General features: G+C 42.9%; 2 protein-coding genes across 3 annotated transcripts in view; both read right to left on the bottom strand.

Annotated features, from left to right (window-relative positions):
• The window catches only part of RABGAP1 (RAB GTPase activating protein 1), a 131,743-nt gene that overhangs the window by 72,941 nt on the left and 46,255 nt on the right, over window positions 1–12,547 (bottom strand). The window contains exon 1 of one of the 2 annotated variants that reach the window (XM_083161023.1): window positions 7,597–7,617. The exons of the other annotated variant lie outside the window; for it this stretch is intronic. The gene's annotated coding sequence lies outside the window, so the exon portion shown is untranslated. Of the gene's footprint in view, window positions 1–7,596; window positions 7,618–12,547 lie in introns of those variants that run through there. 2 annotated transcript variants of the gene reach the window in all.
• Window positions 4,609–7,731, bottom strand: GPR21 (G protein-coupled receptor 21). Its single transcript, XM_083161024.1, has 2 exons — window positions 7,597–7,731; window positions 4,609–6,979 (listed from the first exon to the last, which is right to left on the bottom strand). Exon 2 carries the CDS (start codon window positions 6,889–6,891, stop codon window positions 5,626–5,628), a length of 1,266 nt encoding a protein of 421 aa, XP_083017150.1. The 5' UTR covers window positions 6,892–6,979; window positions 7,597–7,731; the 3' UTR covers window positions 4,609–5,625.

Raw genomic sequence — 12,547 nt, forward strand, 5'->3', positions numbered from 1 at the left:
TATAAATGAGAAACCGGTAATGCTCACAGACATGTGACAACGGTCGCTGACTGGGCAATCTCTGGTGGTGACGTAGATAAGATTATAGATATCGTCTTGCACTGCCCAGAAGGGGGATACGGTCGGTTGGTCGACCTAAAGATGGTCGACAGTCATTAGGTCGACAGCGGTCTAGGTCGACATGGCACAAGGTGAAGAGTTCGTTAGGTCGATACAAGCATTAGATAGACATGGTCTAGGTCGACAGTCAAAAAGGTCAACACAGGGTTTTTCACTGTTTTTTGAGCCGACATGTGCCGACAGGCGGTATTTTTATGCCGTACCATCCACTAGGACGTGGTGGCAGAATAAAATAGCGCACGAAGCATGGCGAGCAGACGCGGTGTACTTAAAACTGTGTCCATGTCGACTGTCGACATTCGGGGCCAAAAAAAAAATTAAAACCCCCATGTTGACCTAATGCTTGTGTCGACCTAACGGATTCGGTATGAAATCCCGACGGTCAAAATCCCGAATGTGTCAAAATACAGACATGGACAAAATCCTGACATTTATAATCCCGACAGGGTCAAAATCCCGACACATAGAATGTAGAAGTGAAACAGTCTACATGCCTTTCGGTCGACAGGTGCGAGGTCGACATGGGGTTTTTCACTGTTTTTGACCCGAATGTCGACACAGTCGACATGGACACAGTTGCAAGAGAACCGCAGCCGCTCGCAATGATTCGGGCACGGTGCCTCGCTGCACTCGGCACACTATTTTATTCTCCCACCACGCCGTAGTGGATGGTAGGGCATGAAATACCACCTGTCCACACATGTCTGTTCAAAAAACAGTGAAAAAACCCATGTCGACCTCGCACCTGTCGACCGAAAGGCATGTAGACGTTTCACTTGTACATTCTATATGTCGGGATTTTGACCCTGTCGGGATTTTGTCCATGTCGGGATTTTGACCGCATCCCGACCTAACGACCTGTTGACGTGTGCCATGTCGACCTAGACCCCCTGTTGACCTTGCAATATGTCGACCTAGTGGTGTTGACCATCTTTAGGTTGACCAAACAATCCATACCCCCATAAGGTGTGAGGACATCTACAAATAATATTCTGAAAGCTATAATGTATGTTTTTTCCAATGTCATCTAAGTGATTTTTATAGAGAGATGTGCTGGCTCTGATTTACTCTGATTTCAAAGCAGGATCCTATTGGCTATCAACTGTCAACAGCTGTCATGTGATTTGGGATAGCCAATAAGATCCTGCTTTGAAATCAGTAAATCAGAGCCTGCACATCTCTATTTTTATATAAGGATTCCATAGGAAGAAAACAAAACTCTCACACAGCTTGTATGTGGTAGTACAACCGCCCCTTGTACTTTACTGAGGGTGTATGGGGGAGGTGAAAACAAGCGTGTGCGCACAATCGGGGAGAAAACCTGAATTTTCTATATTTCTCTGCATGGAAAAAAATTCAATAAAAATTCAAAAAAATGTCAAAATGAAAAAGACAAAAATAAAAATGAAAACTGAATATGTCTAACTAAATGAAATGTAAAGCTGTTTTTTTTGTCAGCTACCTTCATTTATATAACACTTAATTGAAAAAAAAGATATTTATACAATTATGCTACTAAATGTAACTTTAGCAATTAAAAAAAATAAAATATTAATAATACAAATTTGCTTCAGCAGTTCACAGAATAAAAAGATTATTCCAGTATAAAATTTATTGCAAAAAGCAAAACCACTGCTCTAGTTCTAAGGATAAACCACCTCCGGTCAATAGGAAGGTAAAGTAAAAGTTTGACTAATTTGGATAAAAACTTATTGTGTGGTCTACCTGTGAAAACCGGAAGGAAGGGTCTAGATTCCTAGGTATTGAATAATGCCAAAGTTATTACACACTTTATTCCAATTATGTATTACATTATTGAAGAGGGCATGAAAAATGGTCTATTTTGGGCATAAAAATTAAAATCTAAACTTCTAGGGCAAATACCACAATACAATGTGGAGAAAAAAAGATAGAGGGTGAAATTTTAGTTCAGTTGTCACTATTGGGAAGCCACCGCCCCGCAGCAATATATGAAGAAGGGGGCGGGGGAAGAACAAAAGTAACAAAAACCACCAGTCCCCCATGTAGTGCTACCATAGCTAAAGTATGTGTACAGAAACTATTCATCTATTAGGTTGAAATCTATGTGAAAAATACATTTTATGACTGGATGTAATCTATTACTCCCAATGCTTAGAAGACTTGACACTGTCCAAAAGAGAAAAACTCTGGGTGACATTTAATCGGAGGAGAGATTCATAATGTGACAGATTTGTTAAGAAATCTCCAGTTTTTTTTAAAGCGGCAATCATTTTACACAAAATCAAACTGGTATTGCAGTGTAAATGATTGCCACTTTAATTAAACCTGGAGATTTCATACCAAATCTCTCACATTTTGAATTTCTCATCCGATTAAATGTCACCCAGAGTTTTTCTCTTTTGGACAGTGTCAAGTCTTCTAAGCATTGGGAGTAATAGATTACATCCAGTCATAAAATGTATTTTTCACATAGATTTTAACCTAATAGATGAATAGTTTCTGTACACATACTTTAGCTATGGTAGCACTACATGGGGGACTGATGGTTTTTGTTACTTTTGTTCTTCCCCCGCCCCCTTCTTCATATATTGCTGCGGGGCGGTGGCTTCCCAATAGTGACAACTGTAGAGGCCGAAGTAATTACAATATTAAGGGTGCAAGAATTCTTTAGGGAGAACTCATGCACAGTGCACGCAAAGGTACGTACGAAGTAGTGTTTTTAAAAACTACAACCTCATATTAACACGTCTGGGACAATTGCTAAGAAAGTTACGCCATTTCAATGCTATAGTACAGTGGTTACGCAATTACCATACTATAGTACAGTGGTCAGGGGTAAATTATTCCAAATAGGGTAAAAATTTAATTCATGGCGGTACTGGATGGTTGTGCTGCCGAGACACATCCGGACAGGTGTATGAATCTATATGCATGCCCGGCTGTATCTTGGCAGCATGACCGTTCCTTACCCCCAGGAATTTATTTTCATTGCATATAGAATCTATATATAGATTCTATACGCATGCCGGGCTGTGTGTGTTACAGTACTGTAGTGTACAAGGACCTGACCCAGTGCAGTGCGTCAGGCCCTTGTGTATAACCCATTTCCCTGCGTGATGCCCCGCCTCCAAGTCCGCCCGCTTCTTCAGTAGAGTTGACTAGTTGCTGCGCCATCTCGGCAGCGTGCAGTCTGTAATGGGTATACCCATCTCTAGTCTTGGGGAAACATTGCACAAACGGTCACTATATCATCTTGGAATTCTGACACTAATAGTTGCCTGGACGTCACATTATCAATGGCTATACCACAAAAAGCCTGGCAGCCATTGATGATGATGATTACCATGCATGGTTACCATGTACCACACACCAGTTGATTTTATATAGTGTGGCAGGTGCAGCGAGCCACTGAGCCTGAAGCGTGGCGAGCGTAGCAAGCGGACATGGATTACTGCGCTCGCCACACTATATAAAATCATTATGAACAGGTCAAAAATCGCTTCGGATCGCATACGATATATCGGCCGATATCGCGACCGATATATCGGGCGCCGTGAAACTACACAAGTACCAGAAGAGATAAACTGGAGATAAAGTGAAAGGAGATAAGCACCAGCCAATCAACTGCCAACTGTCATTTTCAAACACAGTTCGTTGGCTGGTGCTTTCTGTCTTCGGTCTCTTCTTCAGGCTGAATACATCTGCTCCATTGTCACCAATTGATCATAATTTCTACTTGTGCTAAAGGTCAATCTACTGTCTGGGCAGCACAATACAGGTTAAACTACTAAAGTGGAACCAAATACTGCACACATGCCGGCTCGTAGTACAAATACCCCTACATACTCGCTTTATTCCTATGCAAACGCTGCCTTACCTCTGACTAGTAGACGGACTGCTCGGCACAGCTTAAATGGAGGTTATTAATACAGGTGCCCCATCTAATGCTCTTACTAGTACTTATCCACCATCATTCTGCTGCCCGGAGCCGCAGTCCTTATATAGAAACGTCCCACTCAAGAGTCACAGCAGAAGGATAGATGCCAAACATCTCAAAGTACTATTAGGATTCCATGGGAAATAGAAGCAAGCTTGTAAAAGGAACACATCCAGTGAGGTCATTCCACACACACCAAACGTTTTTTCTGTTTTGTTAGGACCGTTCCTTTCAAGAAGAAACATTGCAAAGTTATATCCAAACTAATTACCAGCCCATCAAAATGATGGAGCTGCTGGGAGCTGGAGCTCTGTCATGCTGAGGTGTGTAGGCGCGAGCGCGCCTGCGCGTGTGTCCAAACAGCGCTCTCGGGTGCCATCTAGTGGCTGCCGGTTGCACCGCTGAGGTTAGGCGCAGCATGCGGCCTTTATGACATAGGATAGTGAGGGCTAAAGGAGCAGTTGCCATTTTTCTTGGACCGCTACAAAAACAAAGATACACTGAAAACTTCAGAGAATAATTCTATTATTATTTTTTTTTTTTTCATTTTGCATAATTTACACATTTTGGTTGAAAACAGAACATTCACTTTGTATGGGACATCACAACTTTAACCGTTTTGCTGCCAGAAGGACTTGCAGGGTGAAGCTTGAATGAGAGGCTTAAAATCGTAGGCTTAGGTAGCTTGCAATATTTCGGCTTTTGCTGAACTGCAACGACCAGCATGCTGAGTAACGCTTTTGCCTGGGAATTGCACAGCAACTGCCGAAGCATCACAGATTGCTTTAGCCTTTAAAAGGGTAGACAACATTACATTTCACAGTCCCAATAAACTATAACAAAGACTTTAAGCCTAAAAAAAAAAAAAAGTCCTTAAATTACACCAAAAAATTTCCAGTGGTCAACTGTTTAAATATTATCATTAATATATATATAATTTTTTTTTTACCCACTTAGAAAAATATTCCATTTAATTTGTTGGAACCAAATTAAATGCAAATGTAACAAAATAGACAGACAGTATAAGTCTATCACAGATGAGCTTCTAAAGATCAAAGGCGTAACGTTTGTTTAAAGAGCATCCATGGGTCTAAAAACTTTAAGTTCATGTTAACAGAAAGTGCCATCCATTATGCGAACAGAAAAATCCAGGTCGAGCGGGATCCAAATGTTTTGCTGGTTTAGAGAGGCTGGGGTGCTGGGGACACATCCAAAAAAGCAGCAATCTATAGCGCAGCTGTAGCTTCCCTAATGCTAACCAGGTAGAGGACAAAACCACAATATGCTTAGATCCAAAGAGCACATTCTTATGTCACGCTCGGATACAGTAGAAAGAGTCAAATGACCACAAACTACAAGAGCCACAAGCCCCATTTACATAAACGCACTGTACAACATAATTCGGTAGCAAGATAGATCCACAATGGGACAGTAGCATTAGATAGATTCTTCCATCCTCAATACTGGACCAATGGCTCTTTAATACAGCAATCCCGACATCAGATCTTTTACTCATCTGTAGCAAAGTTGTTTATTTAATCCATTATCTGTGTCAATCTGTAGAGATATCACATGGTTTGGGATATTTAGGGGTTGCAGTCATCTGTGGGTCTCTTTTGGACAGTAACGGGTACATCATGGCTTTCCCTGTGTCTGGAACATGAAGCACAAATGGCCCCGGAGAGACGCTTCAAACCCTTTTGGAAAACGCTGTTGGACATGCTGTAGATGACACAGTTGCAGAAGCTGTTGCTGATGGCTAACCAGGTTGTGAGAAAGGAAGCAGTCTGATTGGAGTAGACTTTGGAACTCTCCAGCAGGAAATAGACAATGTAAGGCAACCAGAGAACGTAGAACACGCTGGTAATACGAAAGAGGACAGTTGCATAGCGCTTCTCTGGGTTAGGTTGCCCCTGTGCAGGCTCGTTGTCAGACGAGCTGAATCGCACGCGCCGGTCGTTGATCTCCTTGTTGTGCTGCTGGCAGATGCGGAAAATGTTGAAGTATGTGAAACACACCGTGGTAGCCGCTGGGGCATAGAGCATTACAACAATAAAAGAGGTGAAGTACGGACTGGTATGCCAGGACTCAGCGCATGGCCGAAATACATCTCCATGGTAACCCGGCTTCCCCCACCCTAAAAATGAAGGTAGAAATATTGCGCACGAATATATCCAGAGCAACAGAATGCACACGCGTAGGCGGCATGCCGTAACTAACGTATTGTATGTTAGTGGTTTGGTTATTGCGATGTATCGGTCAATGCTGATACAGGCTAAAGAGGTCATGGACACGCTCTTCAGAACAGACACGACGTACCCAAACATCTTACACACGATGTGCTCGGGAAGCAGGACCGTGTGGTGCAACAAAGAGAAAGAAGGTACCAAGCAGCTAACTCCAACTAGAAGGTCCGCATAGGCCATCGTTTGAATGAAGTAACTGGTGGTGTGGTGGTTGAGCAGCGGAGCACAATGGAAGACAAAAATAACGATCACATTGCCCGAGATGATTAACACAGTCAGGAAGATGATGATTCCCACTTCCAGGAGGCAAACCGACAAAGTTTCGTGAGATCCTACGCCCAAAAGACAGAACAGATGGCTGCTGTTAGTTCCATCAAAGGAAGAGTTCATCTTTAGATCTCCAATGATACCAGAATCATGCCTGCATCTCTGGCGTCCTCCTGCAAACCCCTGGGTCTCTCTTGATAGAACTCCAGCTGTGTTGTGCCGGCAATGTGGACTCCCTTTAACTTCGGCAAACGAAAATGCTGTACCACTCTCCTGCCATGTTAGTAAAAGGGGAGAAAAGGCTCTGGAAAGGAGCTTGGGACAAAAAAGTGCCGTCATCAGGAAGCTGAGGTCATGTGGGTTCTCTGTCCTCTATCTGAGGCAATCCCACTCCATCATTACACTTCCGTATTAGACATCGGAGCAGCTGAGAGGAGAGAATGTGACAAGGTTTGTACAGTATCCAGCCGATAACTGCATCCTTATATATAACAGTTGCTGCATCCCAGTACTTCCACGGTTAAACCTCAAACTCTGTAACTAATACCCGTGCCAAATTGCCCATAGATACCATCAGTTACAATTTAGACAAACCAGCTTCACACTCTTTTCTATAATTAACTTTACATTTCTTAGCAGCCCAATAATCCCATTTCATCGCAGATCTGCCGGTACTTCCGTACCGACAGCGGCTCTATAACAAATAGCTGAAATATAGAAGGAGTGACTGTCGTTTAGTGCAGTCAGATTTCTCCCTGTGACATCTGCAGCTCTGCGCTCCCATCTGCAGCAGCCCCTGTTCTAGGGCATCGCATAAAGGGCATCTGAGCCTAAAGGGATGTTACCAATGCAGAATTATAGAGACACAGAACAAAGCAGAATTCCCATCTAATATCAAGCTAGGCTGCATACCTTTCCATTAATTGCAATGGTAATTAATATATCTTTAAGTTAGCAGATTCCAAAATCCATGATCATTTAATTATACACAGAAACATAAAACAAAACAAACAACAACTTCAAAATATCTCCAAGATGATTTACCTGAGTATCTGCTGGAATCCCAGGGTTTTGTAGGAGTCCTGCAGGAGGACTGCAGCTCACTTTGCAGCAGAATGGAGAAAATGCCTTTGTGAGTGTGGTCCTCTGCAAACCCTCCTCGCCTCCTCCCTCTCCTGCACTGCCAAGATCAGCAAGGATCCCAGACTGCACTACACTAGCCAGACACCGGGAACTGCAGGCTCGCAGTAAGCATATTTAGCTTGCTTTCGGTGTACATCTTCAATATTGCAATCAAAGACGCAGAGGGAGAAATATTGCGAGAGGCATTCAGAGCACTGTGACCCGGCAAAGGCATGTTCTAGGTCGAGGCGAATGTCAGTTCTCAAAGGTCATTGACAGAAAACATAAATAACAGGGCAGCCTGTACCCAAGTAAATAGGATACAGACGATGAGGGATTATTTTAAGTGTGGCCACAGGATTTGGGGATTTAAATGGGACATAGAAAATTCCTACCCATAAGCTACAAATATAAACTGTATTTTGTGTGCACATTGTAGTTGGGCTGAATACATTGATGTTATAACATGATCTGAAACCAACTCCCCCCCCCCCCCCTTCCCCTAAAAAAAAAAATACACCAACCTTAAAAAAGTTGTTACTTTTAATGGGAAATAATTATTGAGATTACTATTGTTTTGTAACTCATTTCGTTCTCGGCCGGCTCGACGTCAGCTCGGCAGACGGGATTCAATGTCCCGCCTGCTGAGCGCCAAAAAAGGGGTGTGGCCTCGAGAACCGTTGGCAAATAGTTGAGCTGCGGCCGGTAGCTCGCCAATTCCTGGCGGTTCTCGGCAGAACGGCCCCGACTACTTGTATAGTCGGGGCCGTTCTGCAGAGATCCCTGTTCAATGCTGTCGGGAAGACCGCATTGAATATGGCCCCGCCACTATTTTCCCCATCGGGAATAGCGGCGGGGGATTGAATACCCCCCCCTAAACCAGAACAGCTTACGCTTTGCTCTGAAGACAGGGCATTATATGATCTGCACCACGCTGTCCCAGCACATTTCAAATTACATCTTTAGTATTTATTTATTACCAATTTCTTATATAGCGCACACATATTCCGCAGCGCTTTACAGAGAATATTTGAACATTCACATCGGTCCCTGCCCCAGTGGAGCTTACAATCTATGTTCCCTACCACATGTACATGCACACACAGACATTCTAGGGTTAATTTTTGCTAGAAGTCAATTGACCTACCAGTATATTTTTTGGGTTGTGGGAGGAAACTGGAGTACCCGGAGTAAACCCACGCAAACATGAGGAGAATAAGAACAAAATTCTTAGGATTTTAGGAGTCATTTGTCTCTGGGGGCCCAGGATGGGGCCCAGGATGGGGTCCCTCCCAGCGTAGGCAAGAAGGGACCTGAAGACCTTTTCCACCTTCGTAAGCCTTTTGGTTCGAAAGTTAAAATAAAAATCCGCAAATCATGGGTCCTCCAACAGGATAACTATCTATAAAACACAGCTTAAAGCACCCATGATTGGATAAGAACAAAACATTGAACTCTTCTGAAGTCTTTGTTAAACCCCGATCAGAATCATATTGAAAATACGGAAAGAGACAATGTGCAGCCAAGAGTAGGCACCCATCAAACCTCAGAGAGCAGGAGCAGTTTGATCCAGAAGAGAGTGGGACAAACTACATGCCGACAGGTACTAAAGGTCCCATTGATATCTACTGACATCTCTTCATTGCAGCAATTACCTCTAAAGGTTTTGCAACAAAATATTAGGTTTAGGGTCTGGTTATTTTTGTCATTTTCCACTGTTTTTGTTGAATCCAAAATCCAATGCATAATCTGATTTCTATCAAATTTGGAATAAAACAGTGCTGGATGCCAATTACATTTGTCACGATATTTCAAAGAAAAAGAAGAAGTTTTGTTCTTTTCACATAGAAGAGTACCAACGAATTTGCCCACATCAGTACCAGAAGATTAAATCTGCAGCATGTTCCAGTACAGCGGCATGTGGAATACCAGACTTTCCCCATAAACTGAATTTACAACAGTAATGGATATAAATTGGTAGCAAAAAAAAAAGGGAAAAAAAAAGAATGTCCCACTTTATAGTGGGATACGATCCTCTTCTCCTAATATACGAAACAAAAGCAGGTAAGTAGGTAAATACCGTACGCCCCTCTTTTTATATAAACGATCCTCTTCTCCGCCTCTGTATATCAATTTTCAAATTCCAAAGGAAAGGATTCCCCGCATCCATATATAGGAGGATCCCCCTCAATTGTGATGGTGGTGGATGATGATGAATCCCCCCCAAAAAAGATTTAGGAAATGGCAGATAGTGTAACACCATTTAATGCAAACATATACAGAGGTAAAAACAGATAGCAATACAAGGATAAGTGCGTAGAACAATGGTCTGTTACCCAGAGTGGTGGGCTTTTGTGATTGGACTACTCACCTGTCTGTTTATAGCATCATGTTAGTTGATTGGATCACCCAGGTATTTATACCCGGAACTTAGGGACTCACCGCATTCTTCTTGAAAAAGACCTCAGTGGAGGTCAAAAGCGCTTGAAGCTTGGATCTTTCCTGGAAAGTGTGTTTGAACGTTTTTGGACCCTGTACCCATTATTTCTGGTTGCCGACGGAGAATCCCGGGATCACTGTTGTCTATGTGAAATTTGAGGACTGGATTTTTTTTGTCCATGTTCTCCACCACTCTGGGTAACTTCAAACATAGACAGGACTCTTATGTAGTCTACAGATTCCCCCCAATACAAGACAGTGGCTTATTTGGTGCTTTGTAAGGATTATTGTACACAAAGTGGACCAATGGATGACCATCTCCATACATTCAGATGGCAATTGTGGTTTGAGGATGATTGAGTGAGTTTTGTCATGTGAGTGAACGGTAACAGGCACAGGCACTGTATGAGAGGTGTATTGTGCTATATCATACTCACTACACAACGCTGTGTTAGAACAGATGTGCCTTCTTGCCTGAATAAACCAAGAATTACCTGCTATCATGTATGACTGTTAAATAACCCCATGACAAGTCTGTGCTTGTAAAACTCCATTTTATTTGCGCTCAGCAAGATATTTGCATACGTTACTGCACTTCGCAAATAATAATATATGTGGGCACCAATTCTCTGCTGGCTGGTGTATAATCATGTTGGTGCCATCTGTATGGTTATTAATCATGTGGTCAGGGGTGTGTGCTGCGATACATTGTGAGTGCACCAGACAGATGTAAATGGAAAGGTCACGCTTTGGGCTAAAGATTAAGGAAAGTGCTAATTTAAGTTAATATGGCTCACTTTGTGGTGGATTTTAATACACGTTCATCAAAATCATAAATAACAGGCAAACAGGAATGTTACACTGGTTATATCCACAGATCATAAATCTAGTTCTGACACTAAAATATGTTCTTAACTGTGAAACAAAAAAAATGATACGCACATGGCTCCTATACATCAAATCAATGGTATAATCCGGTAACGAGCAACAGCAAAAAGTCAATAGGATTAAACGGTTGACACAGCAATATGTCTACCTAAAAAGGTAGACAGTTTTTCATAATTTATAAATCACGTGGACTAGAATTGAGAATGGTACGCGTCACACTAATTGGGCGTCCACATTATCAGGCTATCCAATTATTATTAGCAGTTTCTTATATAGCGCAAACATATTCCGCAGCGCTTTACAGAGAATATTTCAACATTCACATCAGTCCCTGCCCCAGTGGAGCTTACAATCTACATTCCCCACCACATGTACACGCACACACAGACATTCTAGGGTTAAATTTGTTGGAGGCCAATTAACCTACCAGTATATTTTGGATTGTGGGAGGAAACTGGAGTACCCGGAGAAAACCAACGCAAGTACGGAGAGGATATACAAACTCCGCACAGTTAGGGCCATGGTGGGGATAGAACCCATGACCTCAGTGCTGTGAGGAAGTAATGCTAACCATTACACCGCCTGTACTGCCCCGTATATATAACACATGGTGGAGATAGAACCCATGACCTCAGTGCTGTGAGGCAGTAATGCTAACCATTACACCGTCCGTACTGCCCCGTATATATAACACATGGTGGGAATAGAACCTATGACCTCAGTGCTGTGAGGCAGTAATGCTAACCATTACACCGTCTGTACTGCCCCGTATATATAACACATGGTGGGGATAGAACCCATGACCTGAGCGCTGTGAGGCAGTAATGCTAACCATTACACCGTCCGTACTGCCCCGTATATATAACACATGGTGGGGATAGAACACATGACCTCAGCGCTGTGAGGCAGTAATGCTAACCATTACACCGTCCGTACTGCCCCGTATATATAACACATGGTGGGGATAGAACCCATGGCCTCAGCGCTGTGAGGCAGTAATGTAACCATTACACCATCCGTACTGCCCCGTATATATAACACATGGTGGGGATAGAACCCATGACCTCAGTGCTGTGAGGCAGTAATGTAACCATTATACCATCCGTACTGCCCCGTATATATAACACATGGTGGGAATAGAACCTATGACCTCAGTGCTGTGAGGCAGTAATGTAACCATTACACCGTCAGTACTGCCCCGTATATATAACACATGGTGGGGATAGAACCCATGACCTCAGTGCTGTGAGGCAGTAATGTAACCATTACACCATCCGTACTGCCCCGTATATATAACACATGGTGGGGATAGAACCCATGACCTCAGTGATGTGAGGCAGTAATGCTAACCATTACACCATCCGTACTGCCCTGTATATATAACACATGGTGGGGATAGAACCCATGACCTCAGCGCTGTGAGGCAGTAATGTAACCATTACACCATCCGTACTGCCCCATATATATAACACATGGTGGGGATAGAACCCATGACCTCAGTGCTGTGAGGCAGTAATGTAACCATTACACCATCGGTACTGCCCCG

The sequence above is a fragment of the Crinia signifera genome, chromosome 9 (assembly GCF_055691185.1).
Source record: "Crinia signifera chromosome 9, ASM5569118v1, whole genome shotgun sequence".
In the NCBI taxonomy this organism is placed as follows: Eukaryota; Metazoa; Chordata; class Amphibia; order Anura; family Myobatrachidae; genus Crinia; species Crinia signifera.